The following is a 20,584-nucleotide window of genomic DNA, read 5'->3' as shown; positions in this document are numbered from 1 at the left end:
ATTTATTCTTATTTAGAATGTAGGACTTAAACCATTTTGCCATTGTTACATTTGGGGATCCTTTTTTTTTTTTTTTTTTGCTTATCTAGAAAAGAAAAGGAATTTTATAGAATACAAGGGAATTGGATGTAGTTTTCAGAATGCCTTGCCTCAGCCTTTGTTGTAGACACCAGAGATAAAAATCTCCGTTTACATGTATAAGCATGCCACTGTTTGATCAGTGAGAAATACTGGAATTACATGTCTAGGAAGAAGGAAATAGGTAATGGATCATAATACCTATGCGGAGTTAGAAAACCAGTTTTGGAAATCTGGGTCTGAATGTTGCACACTCTAATTTAGACATGGATTTGGCATTAGTGATGCAGAATATTTAGAAAGAAAGGATTTCTTAGTCATCTAGAAAATAATCTTTTGTATTGAAATTTAAGTAGGACTCATTTTGTATTAGCTCTGTATTCTCAGTCATTTATGTTATTTCTCCCTTTTGATAAAAGTTGATATCCCTTCTAAAGTCCAATAGAATTTTAATTTTTTTGGTGTTTGGCAACCCTCACATGTAATCTGAGATACAGTGATAATTTGCCTTCTTCTTAGGGTTATTTTGAAGACTAACTATGTGTTACTTATGAAATAATGCATGGTAAATGCTTATTAACACAGTCTCTGGCAAATAGGAAGTTCAATAAATGGTAGCTGTCATCATTGTGGTGAAAGAAAATACCTGGTTTTGCATATTATTCAAAGCTTACATATTGTCTTTGTCTCTCGAACTTTTGGTTAGCACAGCAACAAGGGCAGTGAAAGGAGATAATGCAGTGGGAGATGAATGCTATAAATATGTGCATTTGACTTCAGAAAACTGTCCATGTAGTAACTCTAGTTTTAGTTTTGAAACCAAAGTCTCCATAGCACCATCCTGTCCTCATCAGACACTGAGAAAAAACAAATGCTTATTCTATTCCTCTCTTAATTGACTGGCACAGATAAAAGAGGATAAGGAGACAGCAATATTTTGTTGATATACTGTTTTCTGGTCGCCTGTTATTGGTCCAAATGATAACAGATGGCTTTATCAGTATAAGCTTTGGATCACAGTGCTTGATTGAAAGGCATTAGTATACTCTTCAGTGTTGAGATTACCAAAAAATAAACATAAAGTAAAATTACAAATCATGTGGAGCTCATGTGGCATATCAGGGCTACCTCTAGAGCCAAGAATTAGTCAGTCGGTCATGAAATTTCAGGATATTTGCATTATTACATTCACATGAACTATACCTTCCACTCCTACATGTCAGTCTGACTAGGTGATTGTGCCAGCATTTAGAATGCAATGGAGTTGACAGGCTTTTTTTCCTTTTTTATGTTAGCTTGTTAGATGTAAGATGAAAGGCTCATTCATAACTGCTTTTTCTGCCAGGTCACTTTGCCAAGAGATCTTATTATGGATTCTGGGGAAGCTGGAAAGGAAGAAGGCAATTGCCAGCCTGAAAGGATTTGCAGGGTTGGACAAATCTGTGCCTTCTCTCCATTCTCTGTGTCAGTTTAGAGCTGCCACTCAAGGTGGCATTATGATTACCATCCAAGAAGCCATTAGGTGAGTCCATCCATGCTTTACTACTCACTTCAGATTTAATTCTACCCAAAAGGCCATTCTGTGACTCACCACTAAGGGGTGCTGATAGAAAGTAAACCAGAAACGCTTTCAAGTCGCTGAGATAATTCCTGTTTATAATCTCTGAATGCAACCTGAGCCTTAAGTAATCTTCCAGGTTTTTTCCCTAGGTGCTAGCACATGGAGTCGCTGTGAGTCAAAAATCAACTTGACAGCACCTAATAGCAACCACAACAAGCTAATAAACCTGTTGCCATCAAGTCGATTCCGACTCACAGCAACCCTATAGGACAGAGTAGAACTGCCCCATAGAGTTATCAAGGAGCACCTGGTGGATTTGAACTTCCGGCCTTTTGTTTAACAGCCATAATGCTTAACCATTATGCCACTAGGGTTTCTACAACAAACTAATAATATGTGCAGTTTACCAGGGCCTCACAGCACCACATCACAACAAGCTCACTTATTTTACCAAGTCTTTGCCAGAAGTCAGAGTAAAGTCAAATAAATACATGTCGACCCTCAAAACCAGAATAATTCAATTCTTTTACTGTCTCTAAAAATAGTATATGCGTTCAGAGTCAGATTTATTCCTAAAGGAAATTGTCCAATACCTATCTTTGGCAGTAATTTTATGATGAAGGTTTGTTTCTTCTAGGGACTGATTAGCTGAAAGAATTGAGTATTGCCCATTTTTAAATCTTCAGTGCCTAACTTAATATACTTGGTACATATAAGATGCATAATAAATTTTAGCCGGATGTATGAATTTATGACTCTGAAGTCTTGTGTGTATATATTTTAATTTATTTCTATTCTCTAGGTGATATATAGAGGATGTTATTACCTCAGAATTTAAGTTCCTTTTGATCAGGGTCCATGGAGTATTTAACGAGTGGCAGCTGGTCTATTTGGATACGTTATTACATTCGAAGTGTTGCTGTTTCTTGAGGCATTTAAATTTACTTTTACATTCATGGTTAACTTGATAAAGTTTTAAAATACCATTTTAATACGAAGAATTTGAGAAAAATAGAAAAACACATAGATTGCTAACAGAATTATCAATATAAACTGAAGTTACTAATTTGTTGGGAGTTGTCGAGCATTAGTAAGTTTGTGCTTACAGCTATATCCCTGAACTGAAAGAGTTTAAATTTTTTTGACATGTTTATTTAAAAAAAATCCTTGGTTTTTCCTTTTTTTTAGTTGTGCTTTAGGTGAAAGTTTACAGAGCAAATTAGTTTCTCATTAAACAATTAATACACATATTGTTTGGTGACCTTGGTTGACAACTCCATGATGTGTCAGCACTCCCCTTTTCAGTTTGGGTGTCTATTTCCATTTGTCCAGTTTTCCTGTCCCCTCCTGCCGTCTCATCCTTGCCCCTGGGTTGGTGTTCCCATTAGGTCTCGTATTCATCGTTGAACTACATGTGTGATTGTTAGTTTTATAGGCCTATCTAATCTTTGGCTGAAGTGTGAGCCTCAGGAGTGACTTCAGTACTGAGTTAAAAGGGTGTCGGGGGCTATACTCTTGAGGTTTCTCCAGCCTCTGTCAGACCGGTAAGTCTGGTCTTTTTTTTGTGTGTGTGAGTTTAAATTTTGTTCTACATTTTTCTCTAGCTCTGTCCAGGACCCTCTATTGTGATCCCTGTCAGAGCAGTTGGTGGCAGTACCCAAGCACCATCTAGTTGTGCTGTACTCAGTCTGGTGAAGGCTGTGGTAGTTGTGATCTATTAGTCCTTTGGACGAGTCTTTCCCTGTGTCTCTGGTTTTCTTCATTCTCCCTTGCTCCAGATGCGGTGGGACCAATAGATGTATCGTGGATGGCTGCTCATAATCTTTTAAGACTGTTTAAAAATTCTTTGGAACAATTTTAACCTGTGACCAATTTAGTGACGGTACAGGGAATTTTACAGTATTTCATTTATTAATAGTTGGAAATGATTGTTATCTTAACAGGTCTTTAGTACATCTCTAAGTGGGTACATGTCAAAGTCAACAGTTCTTATTGAAACAATAGCATTCCCTTTCGGCAGGAAAAAAAGTGAATGGTCAGTGATTGAATTAATTTCTATTCACTGTCAGAAGTTGTGGTCCGTAACCGGGGGTCTTTGCCTGGACTTCTAGAAGTCTATAATCTCTTTGAAATTATTCACAAAATTTTGTTTCTTTGAGCAAACAGGTTTTTTTTTTTCTTCAAAAAATAAGGTCCATAGCTCGCTGTAGATACATAAAGCCAACCATGTCCCTAAAAAGTTGACAGCCACTGTACCAGAGAGAGAGAAATGTGTGTGTATGTGATTTTATCATTTATTCTAAAGATTCTGCTGATCGTTCTAGTCCCTTAGGGAAGGGTCAGGCACATTGGTTTGTACCACCATTTACTTTTCACTCCACCACTCTGGGGCGGACTGTTTATCAGTAAGAAGTTTGTTTAGAGGAACCCTACAAGAGCAGTTTCCTTTCATGCTCTTTAGATCCACAGCTTTACTTTTCTGGAACTAAATGTAAGTATTTGGAATTGACCCTTTATTATTGAAATTTTAAGAATAAAAAAATAGTGCTTCTTAAAATAATTGTCAAGTCTATTTAAGAGTATTTGAATATAGTACTTCATTTTGAAGTAAACAATCACAGTGCTTCACAGAAGCTTAGAAGTGATGTCTATCCATTTCCACTTTTCTTCTAAAATAGAATGGCAATTTGTGGTGGAGGAAGCATGACTAATTTGAAGGACTCTGAAAGATTCTAGGATAATGTAGGAAGTAATCCAAAGCGTAGTTTATAGGTTATTAGTTCTATTAGAGGATTACGAAGGCCGTGTTTTTAGTGAACTGGCAAATTGGGACATATTGTCCAATGAGATAATCTGACAAATTAACTTTAATTTTTTAATGAGGCAACATCTGTCATTTTTTTCTCTATTTATTTGGAAAAAAATTCATTTTTTTAATCGCAAAAGTCACACGTTCTTTGTAAAAAAAACAAAAAGGCAAAGAAGGAAGCAAAATCCAACCACTCTCCTATTCACTGTTCGTTTTAGTGTTTGTTTTTTAGTGTCTTCTGTGCATTTGTATTAGTTTACATGATACAATGTTATAATATTGAGTTCTGGTTTCTATGATTATCAGATGAATTAAAACTAAAAGCCTTAGTGCCTTATGAGAAGTTTCTGGAACTTTTTGTAGAAATCATAGCAGTTTTCAGTAATTCAACCAAATTTTATTACTTAGTAGTTATATTTGGCCTACTCCATTTTCTGAACCTTTATGCACTTTCTTGCCTCAACTAATTGGTTTCATGTTAGTTGAGATTGGCTTCATTTCCTCCTATGATGATCATATCTTTTTCCACTGCCCATAACCCTTCAGTGGCTCATCAGAAAAAAACCCAAGTTCCTTTGAGTGACATCCAAGGATGTCCTTGCTTTGCAGCCTTCTCTTTCTCTATTCTTCCTAAGGAACTAGATTATCTGTACACAACTTACACTTTAATTTTTCTTGCTTTGCAATTTGCCAAAATAATAGTAATTCTTTAACATTTATCTTAAAAACCACTTCCTTCATGAATTTTTCCCTATCTGAGCCACAGGGCACTATAGCCAAGATTCTGAGAATAAACACTTTTTTCAACATGGAGAAATAGGAAAATAATTTTTAAAATTTTGAGGTCTTCCTAATGATTTACTGTACGGAAATAACATGCTAGTTCAGAAAATTATCATTTTTTTTTTTTAAATCTCTGGGTGACACTGCCAATATAAATCTTACCCTGCCTTGCAGTAAGGAAGATGAAGATGAAGCCCTGTACCAGAAGATGTCTTCAGAGCAGTGCCAGGTAGAGCATCTTGGGGACTTGCTGTCCCTATGCCAGGAATGTGGTTTGGCAGGAGACTTCTTCATCTTCTGCCTGAAGGTAAGAACAACATAAAGCCCATGGTCAGCTTTATTCCTAGGTAGTTCCAGAAGAATCTCTGAATTTTTAAGGCATTCATAATTTTAGGACCTAAAATTTAGGTTCCAATTTAGGGAGCGTTATCAGAGGACATAGGGTAATTTATTTAGTAGTAGCTTTGAGGCAAGTGGTAAAAGAAGAAACTTATCTTTTGTAGTACACATATGATCTAACTGCTTCCAAGGTAATCTGCCATGAAATTTTAGACATGAACAGAGCAGAACTGTGGTCTATGAAAGGGTTAATCTTTGCTCTGTGTTGACAGTAAGAACTCTTTTGAAGTTAATAGAGGGTTTTACAGCTATAGAGTAATCCCTTATCCTTTCTGACTCTTGTGTTGTCAGGTATTTGGAGAGGAGATTTAGTAGTTCTGCCTCTCTCATTTCATTTTGTAGCCACTTGAAACCTTTTCCGGGTTTGTTTTTTAAGTGCCAGTGGTTGTGCTTCCTTTTGCCCTAGTCTCTGATAGTAACTTGTACCCCATAATGTTACTCCTTATTTGCACTCTGTTATATCTGAACCCAGGTGATCTCTGATTCCCTGTCCCCCAGCTCTGCCTTTTCCTCTAAGGTTGGTGTGGGGGTGGGAGAATGCAAGGAGGGCTATACACTTTTTGGGTGCTTTCTGACCTCCCGTATTCACATCCATCCCCATGCCCAGTCACTTATTCTAAACAACACTCCAAGGAGATGTGCTCTTAATTGTATACTTTTAAAAAATAATTGTTTAAAAGCAAACAAAAAATCAAAGGGCTTTGCTCTAAACGAGGTTTTCTTTAACCTCAGCACTTTTCTTTTTGGACCAGGTAATTTTTTGTAGTGGAGGATTGTCCTATTATGCATTGTAGGATGTTTAGCAACATCCCTGGCTTCCACTCATTAGATGCCGGTAGCACCTCCTAGTTATGACTAGAAATGTCCCCAGACATTGCCACATGTCCCCTGGGGAACAAAATTGCCCAGGCACAGTTGAGAACCACAGCTCTGAACTGTCAGTTATTTTGATAAATAAAGGATTCATTGGTAAGGAATTTAAGGTTTTCCCTTCTCAAGGAAATTTACAATATAAAGCATAGGTGAAAGGCCTGCAAAATCCACAGTAATGAATTGTTAGTAGAAGTTTAATTCTCTTAAGTATCTTAGTGAAAAGGGGCTATGATGCTGAAAGCTCTAATAATCTCTAAAAGGGGCTTGGATCTGAGGTCTCAATTCAAGGAAGGCTAGTGGTAGGGAATAAAAGTACTGATAAAGAAGTCTGTCAAACTAGCTCTTTGTATGTATGTATATGGTTTTTTTATTACAAAGTTTTACGTTTTTATATACATGGTATCATAATTACATATTGTTCTGCAACTTAAACATTTTCCGATCAGTGGTGTTTTTGAGATCTATCCATATTGATATCCATATAGGTTTAGTACATTTATTTTAAGTGCTATGGTATCATAAATATGCCACAAATTATTTATTTGCTTATTGCTGAACATTTAGGTTGTTTCCAGTTTTGGGCTATTATAAATAACGCTACAGTGAATACAGACTAGTTCTTTAAATACACATTTCACACAAGAGTTTTCCAGCTCTATTTCTGAAGCCTCTAGTGCTTGTACAGGCTTTTTCCTCACTTTTTCTCTTCTTTCATCCTTATAGGAGTTGACTCAAGTGGCTGTGGAAAATGAAGCAGTGTTAAAAACCAATCTCTTCTCCAGCAAAAGCCTCTTGGAATTAGAGCAGCGCCAGACTCTTGTGGAAGGCCAGAAGCGGAAGCTGCTGATCCTGCAGTTGATGGCAGTTCTATGTGAGAGAATGTCAGAGCAGATATTCACAAACATCACTCAGGTCAGTGGCTACTGCATTCTGGAGTCCAGCCTGGTGGTATTTGTCTATTTTGGTTTCTTTACATTTTTCAAAATATATTAAAAAAAAAAAAAAAAGTTATCCAGAGCGTGGTTTGATGACACCTGCCTCAGCGTGACCCAGAATGTTCAACATGCATGTTATTGAGCCCACACCAGACCAACCAAATCCAAAACTTTCATAGGTCCTGGGAATCAGCAAGAGCCCTGATGGCACAGTGGTTAGGAGCTTGGCTGCTAACCAAAAAGTCGACAGTTTGAATCCACCAGCTGCTCCTTGGAAACCATGTGGGGCAATTCTACCCTGTGCTATAGCATTACTTACTATGAGTCAGAATCGACTTGATGGTGACGGGTTGGTTTGGGAATCAGCATGTTTAACAAGCTTCTGAAGTGATTCTCATGCATATTAAAGTTGAAGAGCTGTTTTAAGTATTTATATGTTATATTGCAGTGGTTTCAACTTTTGGTACAAATAAAATTGTCTGGGATCTTTTTCAAAATATAGATGCCCAGTCCACTCTTAGAAATTCTGATTCAGCCTATCTGCATTAGAGCTCCATGGATGAGTCTAATGTGCACGGAAAGTTGAGAATGATTAGTAACTTGAATGTGGGGGAAGAAATTCCTAATGATAATAGTTTCACCTGGAATTTTATAGGTCCTCTAATTTACAGCTTAGCTCCACAACATTCTGTGAATTTTTAAGATGTTTATTTAAAATGCTTTCAGGCCAGTATAACTATGTGAATCAGAACCTGAATTTTATTGCCTCAGACATTATTTTTACCACTTGGTTTTTTTTTTTAAATCGGAAATAAAAGTAATAAAGCAGAGCCAGTGCAGGCGGCATATTTTACTACTTTACCAGAATTAATTGTTGTTTGGTTGGTAGATAGTCAGTTGTAAGAGGGTATGATTGTCATGCTTAAATCTGATTCTCCAGTTCTTTGTACCGCTGTCATTGTCATCTGCCTTCGGGTGTTGCTAAGCAGCATTTCACTATAGCTCCTGCTGAGAAAATTTGCAGCTGCCTGTCAGCCCTGACTTATCTTGCCTGTTTAATAAGAATTATGTTCATGATTTCTTTCCTGGCCTCTCATTCCTCCATGTTACTCAGTCGGGTGATTTGTTTCTACTGTTTATATCAGTTCCCTGGAGACTTTTTCACCCAGACCTGTGTCTTTGTCTCAGGATGCCAGTTGGAAGGGGGAAAAGTCTAAAAAATGATATTACTTGAGCTTTTGCACTTATCTCCCTTTACTCCTAATTAAGGAACAATGGTGTTAGGGGACTACAAAAGTGATTTGTACCACTGAGTTATCCTTCAGCAAAGGTTAAAACGTATCAGGACAAAAAAGGACATAAAGGAATACTAAATTCCATCTAGTAGTCTTACTGCCAGTACTGATATTGTTGTGTTATTCTGAAACACACATACACATATGGAGAAAGCAAATAAGTTATAAGTAATTTTGCTAATAAGGAGCCCTGATGGCACAATGGTTAACCGTTCAACTGCTAACTGAAAGTTTGGCAGATCAAACCCACTGAGTGGCTCCACAGGAGGAAGACCTGGTGATCTACTCCTGTAAAGACTACAGCCTAGAAAACCCTATAGGACAGTCCTGCTATGTCACATGGAGTTGCTATGAGTCAAAAATTGACTTAATGGCACTTGACAACAACAATTTTGCTAATATCATTAGGAATAAAGATTTTCAACATAAGAAAAAACTATAAATATAAAACCAAAGAACTTAAGTAAAAAATCTATTGCATTGAATTTCAATTGGAAGTATTATTAGTATAAGCTCATGATTTATTTTTCTTTTTAAAAAGTATATAGACATTAGCTCTGTCCACTGTCAATGCCTAGAAGCAATGACAGCTTATTAGCAATGAGCTTTCCTAGTGCCCAGATTATTAAAAAAATACCCTTTTCTACTAAAGGACACAAAAGCTATTTTGAGTAATGACTGAATTGAGATCTGGGGCAAGAACTGTACAAAATTAATGGGGCCATGTCAGTAGGACTCAGGAACCAACTTAAAAGTGCTCCTTTTGGCCAAAGACAGGACACTTTGAGCATTAAAAAAATGTCCACAATGAATTGAAACACATCAAAGATACAAAAGTCTGAATCAAGACAACAACAACCCCTCATAGTTCATCTTTGGACGTTGCCAGGACATTGTCTTTGTCATCTAGTGGTGCTATGACAGAAAAATCACAAAGGGATGGCTTTAACAAAGAGAAATTAATTTTGTCACAGTCTAGTAGGCTAGAAGTTCAAATTCAGGGCATCAGCTCCAGGGGAAGGCTTTGTCTCTCTATCAACTCTGGAGGAAGTTCCTTGTCATCAATCTTCCCCTAGACTAGGAGCTTCTCCCCACACTACTTTCTTGGTGGTATGAGGTCTCCAACTGTCTACTTGTTTCCCTTTCCTTTTTTCTCTTTTATGATAAAAGGTGGTACAGATCACACCCTAGGGAAACTACATTGGATCAGGGATGTGACCTGAGCAAGGGTGTTACATCCCACCCTAATCCTCTTTACCCACAGGCAAAGATAATGATTTGTAACGCATAAGAAAATCTCAAAATGGAGGACAGCTACACAATACTGAGAATCATGGCCTAACCAAGTTGATACTTATTTTGGGGGGATACAATTCAATCCATGACAGGCATCAACTCATTATTTTGTCAGTAAAGGGGCAGAATCAAGCATTTCTCTTTCCTGTAGGAATTGTATATCGAGGTAACCAAGTAGTTAATGAGGAAATTTTATCTTTGTGCAAGAATCACAGCTAAAAAAACTCAGAAAGAAAACTAGAAAATTACATTTTACAACCTTTAGTGAAATAATGGATCGAGGCAACGGTCATCAATGCCTATTAAAACCACTAAATGAACTATTGACTAAATGAACTTTATAAATGGATATATTACGCTGAAAACCCAGACCAACAGATTTTTTCCCCCCAACATTTTATTATGAAAAATTTTAGACAGATGGCAAACTTGAAAGAATTTTATAGCAAAGAATAGATTCTACCGTTAACATTTTATTAAACTTGCCTTATCACTTATCTATTCATTATTCCATCCCTCTATTCATCTTATTCTTGGTGTATTTCGGTGTTAATGCAGGTATCAGTATATGCTCCCCAAAGTATTTCAGCATGAACTGATTGATCTTAACAGTTGTTCATCCATAATGTGTACAAGCAGACATTTGCCTCCTGATGTAATACAGTAGGAAGTATGCAGCACCACCTAGGAAGGATTCTTACCAAAACAAAACAAACACTCCTTGAACCTAAGTCTAATCAAGGAAATTCAAGAGATAGAGGAGCAAGTTAAACAATGCCACGAGGAAGCAGTCAGGGGGAATTCAGAATGGGGGAAATCTTGCAATGCGAATGACCCAAATTCTTCATCAAATAAACCAAAAAACCAAACCCACTGCCGTCGAGTCCATTCTGACTCATAGCGACCCTGTAGGACAGAGTAGAACTGCCCCATAGAGTTTCCAAGGAACGCCTGGCGGATTTGAACTGCCAACCTCTTGGTTAACAGCTGTAGCAGTTAATCACTATGTCATCAGGGTTTCCCTTCATCAAATAAAAAAATAGATGGCATAAAACAGGGGCAACAGGGCTGTTGTAGCTTAAAAGGAACTTAAGAGACATATCAACCAAATGCAATGTGTGGATTCTCATTCAAACAAACCAATTGTATAAAGACATTTTGCAATAATCAGAAAAATTGAACCTGCACTAGATATTAAGGAATTCTTATTGGGTTTTCATGGTATGGTAATTTCTTAAGCATCTTGTGCTACTATAACAGAAATACCACAAGTAGATGGCTTTAACAAAGAGAAATTTATTTTCTCACAGTTTAGTAGGGTAGAAGTCCAAATTCAGGGCTTCAGCTCCAGGGGAAGGCCTTCTCTCTCTTTTGGCTTTGGAGGAAGGTCCTTGTCATCAATCTTTCCCTGGACTAGGAGTTTCTCTGTGCAGGAACCCCAGGTCCAAAGGATGTGCTCTGCTCCTGGTGCTTCTTTCTTGGTGGTATGAGTTTCCCAATTCTCTGCTTACTTCCCTTTTCTTTTATCTCTTGAGAGATAAAAGGTGGTGCAGGCCATACCCAGGGCAACTCCCTTTATATCAGATCAGGAATGTGGCCTGGTAAGGGTGTTACAGTCCCACCCTAGTCCTCTTTAACATAAAATTACAATCACAAAATGGAGGACAACCACAGAATACTAGGAATCGTGGCCTAACCAAGTTAATACGCACATTTTGGATGGGGGTGGGGGGACATAACTCAATCCATGGCAGGCAGTTTTGTTAAAAACAGCAAAAACAACAGATCTGTTAGGAATATATATTGAGTATTAATGGATTAAAAAAAATTAAAGTATGTTGGGAGATGGCATATTAGTATGTGAGATGGTGCAGAGAGGAATGAGGGGTACAGTGGTCTGTGTACTGATACCAAGCCCTTCACCAACTCCTGAATTCTTTCATTCCACGTTTATGAATTGTGGGCCTGCTATGTGCCATGTACTCTTCTAGGTGCCAGGGACACAGCAGTGAAGAAAACAGACATATATCTGTGCTGTCATGGAGCTTACATTCATGTGTGGGGTGGGGGAGAAAATAGCAAGTAAGTAAGACACGTGGTATGTTAGATGTGTGGTAAATTTTGTGGTCATGGAGAGCCTCACTGAGAAAGTGACATTTGAGCAAAGACTTGAAGGAAAGGAGGGAGGAAGCCATTCAGATACCTAGGGGAGAGTGGTCCAGGTAGAGGGAGCATGCTTAAAATGTGAAGGGATCAGCAAGGAGACCAGTGTAAATGGAGTGCAGTGAGCAAGATTCCCTCTTTTCTGCCCTTTCAGAAAACTGCCACCCTGTGCACCTCTACAATTGAATCACTGTAATTGGCACAGTAGAGGTGGTCCTAGATGGTGTGTTGCTTTTTTTTACTTTTTGAAATGTTAGGTTTTTTTTTTTTTTTTAACGTAAGTAGCATGTGTTTATTGTGGGGGAAATCTTTTTTTTTTTTTTTTTTTTAAACAACCCAGAAACACATAATGTAAAAAGTAGGGACTTCAGGTTAACAATGGTGTTTGAACACATGAGCTTGTCGGCTCCTTCCAGAAACTACAGGTACCAATGGAACAGGAGAGGACAGATAGTAAATAAAAGAGAATAACAAAATTTGAAAACTAGAAATAGTAACGTTTTAGCAACTTGAAAAAATGGAAAGCTAAATGCCTGCCTAGGAAGAAGTCAACAAGCAAGCCCCTATACCTCAATAAAGCTGTTAAAATTTTAGAAAAAAAGAACAAGTCTTGTCTTACTGTAAAACCCTGGAAGATCTCAAGAATTGAAGGCACTAGATAATCTTTAAAGAAGGAGTAGAATTTAGATCATAAAACAGACTTAAAGGTTCTACAAGATTCAGTAGGCTCCTTGATTCCTCCCTCAACTTTGCATCACCACGTCTCCTCCCCATCAAAAGACTCGAGGGTGTTTTTTTTTTTTTTTGGAGGTTTGTCCTTGAGAGAGGTTGAACTCAAGGGACTGTGAACTTGAGTAGGAGTAGCAGATTCAGCAGGAAGGTTAAGTTGAGGTCTACATACTCAACAATGAGGCCTCCAACCCTCTTTTTCTACTTCGCTGTCAGAATGCTGACAGCAGGTTTATTCATCCCCATCAGATTATTGTGAGAATTAAATGAATAAATGTAGTGTATGGAATGGTGCCTGGTAAATGGTAAATGCTTGGTATTATTATTAAATTAAACAGCTAAATAACTAAAAGTGGTTGCCTCTGTAGGTCCAGAATCAGATTGGGGAAAAACAGGATAGGACACTGCTATTTTTTTATTATGAGCTGTCAAGAATATCAGGCTCTTTAAGTTATGTACCTTTATGAAAATTTTTAAGTAAAAAGTAAAAGCCTCTCCTCCCTCTCTGCAAAATACATAAATTCTAGAACCAGCTTCAGTTACATACCTCTGTGAGTGGCTGATCGTACCACCAAAATTACAGGAAATGGGTAAGGGAGAGGAGCTTTTGTCCAAATGAGAGAGGTACGGTACTTGTGTTGTTACAACAAGAGAGCATGGGGAAAGGAACTTCATAAATGACATTAAATGCTGACCATCACATCACAGTTAACAGCACCCCCCCTTTTTTTTAGCATACATACAAACATGAATAGTTTCTTGACAAAACGGGATCATACTACTGGTGTTCCAACTTTTTCTTAACAAAACGGGATCATACTACTGGTGTTCCAACTTTTTTTTTATGTTGTGGAGAGGAACTTAGAAAAAATCAAAAGGCTAGATAGTTCTGTTTCATTAATTTAACAATACATGTGCTGAAAGAGAATCTTAATACAAATAAGGAGTGCTTTAGAAAACTCTCTGGAGGCAAAATAGGTGGCTCAAGGTGGTAGATGCAGCAATTTCTCTAGGAAATTAACGAGTGTCCTTCACTTCTAGTACCAATAAAGGCTTAGGGCTAGAGAGGGTTGTGAAAAGTGCCATAACCAGCACTGTTCATTTCAGTAAATGGAACTTCTAATAACCTTTTTAGTTTCCTGCCTTGCTCCAAAAGACAGGCATTAACAAGCCATTTTCCTGACTTTAAGCTTGTAATAAGGATTCTTGCACAGCATGTGATTTGTCCAGAGAGTTAAACATGCAAGCTTGCATGATATTTAGAAGCTTATTATGTACCTATCTTAGCCTTCCCATTTTCAAAATAATTTCTCCCTTTTGAGCCATTAATCCTAAATATGCATATGTGGGTGTGCGCGTGCACGTGCGCTTTTATTCAAAGGTGTTTGTACTTAAGATGATTAATCCAAGTGCAGTTAAAATGATGCTGACCAAATTAATTTCATTTAAAGCTTAGTTGTAGGCCAAATGCTATGTAAAATCTTGTTTATGAATAATCGTAATCCTTTAAAAATATTTGATACTTAAAAATGACTCGGGATCATTGTACAGATTGAGGACATTGTCTTCTACATAAAATTGAACACCCCTCCCCAATTCTTTGTTTACTAGAATTAATCAAAATTGGGGGGAAATTAATGAAAAGTAAGGGAAGTTAGATTACTATATTCAAACATTTGGGAAAATATAAATGGGCTTTCTCATTTACTAACTGTATGGCCTTGAGCAAATAACCTCTTTAAGTCTCAGATTCTTCATCTGAAAATGAGAATAATAGTATCTAGTTCATGGAATTGATATGAGACATAAATGAGATTGTGCATGTAAAAAACACTTAGCACCATACCTGCTACACAGCAGCAGCTGTTCTAGATGGTTGTTGGTATCATGATGTTGATAAGGAAGAGGATGAGGATGTTGACATAAGGTGTAAGAAGAATTTTGAAATTTTTTTTTCTTCCTCCTTGCTGATTCTAAATTCTCTTTCTGTGGTAGGTGGTGGACTTTGTATCAGCAACTCTGCAGAGAGCATGTGCAAGCTTGGCCCATCAGGCAGAGAGTACTGTGGAATCGCAGACGCTAAGCATGTCCATGGGGCTGGTGGCTGTCATGCTGGGAGGAGCAATTCAGGTGAGTTGCAGACATGAGCCAAACTTGAATGGAAGGAAAAGAGAAGAGAAAATCTGTTGCTTCCCTTTCATAACTCTTGTGAGGAATAAGAATGGGCATTGTACACAGGAGAAACAGGATAAACAAGTCAGACTATTAATGAAAATTCTCTCCCTAGTAGAGGACAAGAAAATTGCACTGGTTCTAATTGACCACCTGCACAGACTTCAACATCTAAAGGGTGGGGCCCTTTCTGATCTGGCACGAACTTGGCTTATAACCTGTGTTTTGCATCTGTGGATGAGTAGTAGATTCTCTGGCTATCATTGCAATGGCTCTGCAAAACTCAGCCCTTGTCCCTACCACTGTAGTCTGGGGAAAACCTTAGTAACCTGCTAGTTGCTGGGGATTCCATGTGTTTTGAATAGCTCCATTTTAGTACAGGATTCATTGTTCAACCCATATCATGTAGCACATTAAAGCTGTTTCCAGCCACTTCTAAAGCGTATGTTTCTTTTATACACTTAGTTCATAATTTAAAAAATTTATTCATTTAAAAAATATCATGTACTTGCTGTGTGCTATATACTAGGCTAAGGTGCTGAGAATACAGTAGTGGGAAAGGCAAGGCAGATATAGTCCCTTCTCTCATGAAGTTTACAGTTCAGCAAGGGAGTCAGACATTAAATAACTATGCAAAAATATATTTACAATTGAATGAAGTGCCTCAAAGGAGAAGTGGAGGGTACCAAGAGAACATAACATCCAACCTAGGCTGGGAACGTTTCCACTGAGGAAGTGTAAGTTTAAGCCAAGGCTTTGAAGGATGAATAGGAGTTTGGGGTGGGAGGGTATACTTGAATAGATATTATATAGAGAGAGCAGAGGAAAGAGTAGTGCCAGACAAGGTGGAAAGACAGGCAAGGGCCACTTCATGCATGTGTGTGTGATTGGTTAATTATATACCACATTAAGTTAGGAAATTACAAGAAAGCAGAATAAGCTTAGTACCAAATCAGTTGCTGTTCAATCGATTCTGACTTATGGTGACCCCATGTGTATCAGAGTAGAAATGTGCTCCCTAGGGTTTCCAATGGCTGATTTTTTGGAAGTAGCTCACCAGGTCTTTCTTCCGAAGCTTTGTGCAAATAGTATTAAATTAGCTCTGAAGTAAGATTGGTTGTAACCCTTAGCAGTCAGTAGGAAACCCTCTGGGAATGGATTTGTTTTTGAATTTGAGGATTCACATCTGATTCTGATTGTTGATATATTAGAATTTGCCCCTCCAACCCTGGTGGCGTAGTAGTTAAGTGCTAGGCTACGAACCAAAGGGTCAGCAGTTCAAACCCACCAGGCTCTCCTTGGAAACTCTACGGGGCAGTTCTACCCTGTCCTGTAGGGTCACTATGAGTCGGAATCGACTCGACGGCACTGGGTTTGGTTTTTTGGTTTAGCTTGTCCTTAAAGGGAATAAAAATTTTATCTGGACCTTTTGTTAATGCCCATTCTTGGTCCACTTGCTTAGCGCTCTGTATTTCGGTTTTGGTTCAGTTCCTGGAGGCATATTATGTCCCCGGTGTTAAAACTACAGTTTTAATATTGAGGGGGGCTTACAGATGGAATAGTTTTTCTTAAGTTATATTGTTATTGGATTTAGTTGGACTGATTTTTATTTTTCTATTTGAGTATTAATTTGCATAATCTCTTGTTTCCACAAATTGGGTGTGTTTTCTTGCTTTCTCTTTTATTATTTAACATTTATAATTTCAAAACACATCCCAAGTAGAAAATAGATCACAGAAATCTACATTTCCCTCTCTGGAAGCCATTTTTGGGGGGCTAAACTGTATAAATGGGAGCCCTGGTGGCGCAGTGGTTAAGTGCTTGGCTGCTAACCAAAAGCTTGGTGGTTTGAACCCACCAGCTACTCTGCAGGAGAAAGATGTAGCAGTCTATTTCCATAAAGATTTACAGCCTTGGAAACCCTATGGGGCAGCTCTACTCTGTCTTTTAGGGTCACTATGAGTCGGAATGGACCCAACGGCAATGGGTTTGGTTTTTTTGGAACTGTATAAATTAGTCATGTTTTAAGAGAGGCTTACCTGACTGATGCAAATGTATTTTTCCTTGCCTGTCCCTGCCCTTCAGTGAGCCATCCTGACTCACTGATTACATCCTGGATTCCTCTGACTTTGCAGTTCCTTAAATGAACATATACAGGTCACCCCTGTACTTTTGCCCCAGATCTTTTTTTTTTTCCTGTTTAGTTCATGGGTTTATATGTTTCTCCTACAGTAATACTAGGTTTTCTGTCTTTGCATTAGAGGGAAAAATCATGATTCTGAATTATGTTTACAGATTATTATCGTCAGACTAGGGTCTTTTTTTTAGAGTCTAGAAGATTATACTGCACCCATCCCCTATTACGATTTGTTGTTTTGGCTAATGAAACAGAGTCTAACACCATTTGAATCTTTTTTCCTTTCCTTTCTAATTTGTGTAATTGAGGTGATTATTAGAACTTCGTGTCTAGGAAGAGGAGCTAATTTGGAGAAAGTGTAGGTTTAAGACTCCTAACAAGACTACTGTAATTCCAACCTCATTTTCTAAATTTCAGGGTTGGTCATCAGTAAAAGCATTATGTTGGTAATTCTTCCCTGTGCCTTAAGGATACAGTTTCTGCATGATGTTCCAGGGCCCACTGGATGCTCCAAAGCAGTGCTGCACGAAGCTGACCAGGCCATTCTAGACTTTCTTTAGGAAGAAGAAACAAAAACGCATTGCCCCCAGGAGGCAGTGGAGCCTATCAGTTAAAAGCTGGGCTCTGAATCTTTAAACTCAATTATTTGCTGGGTATATGTCCTTGGGCAATTTACTTAACCCCACTCCTCAGTTTCCTCATAAAAACAAAACAAACAAAAAAAACAGCAAAACTAGCACCTTCCTTATATGATTGTTGTAAGGATAACTGAAATAGTATGGGAAAAACATTTAGTACTGTGCCTGACACATAGTAGGCACTTAATAATTGTTAGACATTTATTATTTTAATTACTATTATTATTATCTGGCCCTTGCTGAGTGGTTAAGGCTAATCCAATAAACTAAAGTGTTGCCAGCATAATGCATTTTTGTTTCAGTTAAAGATTTAAATCAAAGATTTATTGTGTACCTATTATGAGGTAGGCCTGACTGTCCTGGAGAATACAGAGATACAGTCCTTGCCCAAATAGTTGCAGTGTAGTATGCCATAAATGCACTAATAAAGGTATATACAAGGTACATAGTTGGCACAAAGGAGAGCATTATCTCCTCTGATTGGGCCTGTCTGTGAATAAATAACAACAACAACAACATATTGTTAATGTTTACTGAAGGCTTACTTAATACCAGGCCTTATGATAGGGAAATGATGTGTATTATCTCAGTCAGTCTTCACAACTGAGTATGTACTGTTATCAGCCCCATTTTACAGTTGAAGACACTAGTACCGATGGGCTGAATAACTTGTCTAAAATCATGTAGCTAGTAAATGCTAAAGCTGGAATTAAACACAAAAAATTAATGGAGATTAACAACATGTATACAATAAAGTGCACAAATTGTAAAAGCATAGCTGGATTCGTGTTAACAAATATATACACTCATGTGTCCACCTAGATCAAGATATAAAACATTTCTAGTACCCCAGAAATGGCCCTCTGTCCCTTCCCAGTCAATATCCATTTCTCCTCTCAAAAGATAAACATTATTCTGACTTTGTCACCATAGATTAATTTTGTTTATTTTGAACTTCTTATGGATGGAATCATACCATGTGCCCTCTTGTATGTCTGGCTTCTATTATTCACAATATTTTGCGAGATTCATCCATGTTATTTTATGTCTCATTGCTGTATAGTGTTCTATTGTATGAATATGAAAAAAAAATTTTTTTTCTTCAGTTTAATTCTGATGAATTCTTTATTACTTTTAAAAGATCCATGTTTCTGTATCTTATGTATATCTTTATGTATAAAAAAAAAACTTTAAAGCAGGGCATACTGTGTGCTGACACGGAACAGAAGTAAATATCCCACTCATACATAAATTCAGTGACATTATATGAATAAAAACCTAGACATATAACAAGTCAGCCAAACATTTGAGGAAACATATTTGATGCACAAAAATGAGAACAAAAAAAATAAATGTAACTATTTCTCAGCATTAGGAATTTATAGATCAGAGTTTTATTGCTGGAAGAAACCCTCGAATCCTTCTAAATAGTGATATCACTGGAGCAGGGTAAGGCAGGTTAGAGTATATATACCCCTTAGGCTTATTAAAATCTCCTGTGGGGCTTCTCCTCTCACCATCACCCCATTCTGATAGGCTTCCCTTAGAGGACATGCTCTCTCTACCACCACCCTCAATCTCTGCCCCACTAGTCCAATCTCCACTTCTTAAATGAATTTTAAAACTTGCAGAAATTTAGGGCAACACACAATCTAACTGGTTTGCTCCTAGCATTCCTGAAAGGAATCAGAGAAGTGGGCTGATGTTGCTCTGCTCAAAGCCCTGCTGGCACAGTGATTAAGCATTTGACTGCTAACCAAAAGGTTGGCAGTTCAGATCCACCAGTCGCTCCTTAGAATCTATATGAGGCAATTCTGCCTTGACCTGTAGGGTCACTATGAGTCAGAATTGATTGACAGCGGGTTTGGTTTTTTTTTTTTCCGGTTATGGCTCAGCGCATTCCCTGAAGGATTCCAGAAACTCTGGAAGAGAGGCAGCCAGATAAAGGTATTTGTCACCCACTTGCAGCTGCTCCTTTAGGCCTTAGGGCTTTTACACTGAATTCTGAGATCTGAATCTAAGATCTACGTTGAGAAGTAGTAACAGCAGGAAGAGTACAAATGAGGCCTGTATGGTCAGTTCTCAATTTTTATAGTGGTCCTCGATGACCCTTGAAAAAGAATTTAGCACTTAGTACTTCAGTTTTCTCATCTCCAACTAAGTGAATATTACTTTATACCTCAATAGTGATTTTGAACATTTATGAACAAATAGTTGGCACCTGTAGTCTTAGGCTTTCTTGATTATTCTCACAGTGGGAAATCTGTAGGCTTATGAAACTGAACGAATGTGTGGCTTTAATTGCCTTATAAACTGTTTAAGAATCCATCTGCCTGCCCATGGTGGTTAGACAAGTTGTCCAGTTGAATAATGTAAGTCCAACGATGACTAACAAGTTTGAAAACAGGAGGAAAAGATAGTTGTTTTTTAGAAGAAATTGTTGTATATAATAGAAATAAAAAAGAAGCCACATAGACCGTAGATGAAAGTAGATATTCCTATTTCAGATACTTAAAAAAACAAAGGGCCACCACACTACCAGGCACTGAATGAAATTTAGCATCATGACAATAGTAGCAAAATTATTCTAAAATGTTTTCCGTTGACCTTTTTCTTAGATAACATGTATCTTTAAACATATTCTCTTCCCCCCTTAAGATAGAGTAACATCAGAATGGTCAGTTGCTTTATACACAAAGATAAGCCAAAACGTAGA

The 20,584-nt window shown here is 37.7% G+C and overlaps 1 protein-coding gene across 2 annotated transcripts in view; it reads left to right on the top strand.

Annotated features, from left to right (window-relative positions):
• TANGO6 (transport and golgi organization 6 homolog) overlaps positions 1–20,584 on the top strand; it is a 218,971-nt gene that overhangs the window by 44,918 nt on the left and 153,469 nt on the right. For both annotated transcript variants that reach the window (XM_023556605.2, XM_003417141.4), the window contains exons 9-12: positions 1,424–1,600; positions 5,406–5,538; positions 7,227–7,415; positions 14,917–15,051. In XM_023556605.2, the coding sequence (XP_023412373.1) occupies positions 1,424–1,600; positions 5,406–5,538; positions 7,227–7,415; positions 14,917–15,051 (634 nt within the window). The remainder of the gene's footprint in view (positions 1–1,423; positions 1,601–5,405; positions 5,539–7,226; positions 7,416–14,916; positions 15,052–20,584) is intronic.

This window comes from Loxodonta africana, chromosome 21 (assembly GCF_030014295.1).
Source record: "Loxodonta africana isolate mLoxAfr1 chromosome 21, mLoxAfr1.hap2, whole genome shotgun sequence".
Classification (NCBI taxonomy): Eukaryota; Metazoa; Chordata; class Mammalia; order Proboscidea; family Elephantidae; genus Loxodonta; species Loxodonta africana.
Note: the sequence above shows the minus strand (reverse complement) of the source record. Positions and strands in the feature narration are given on the sequence as shown.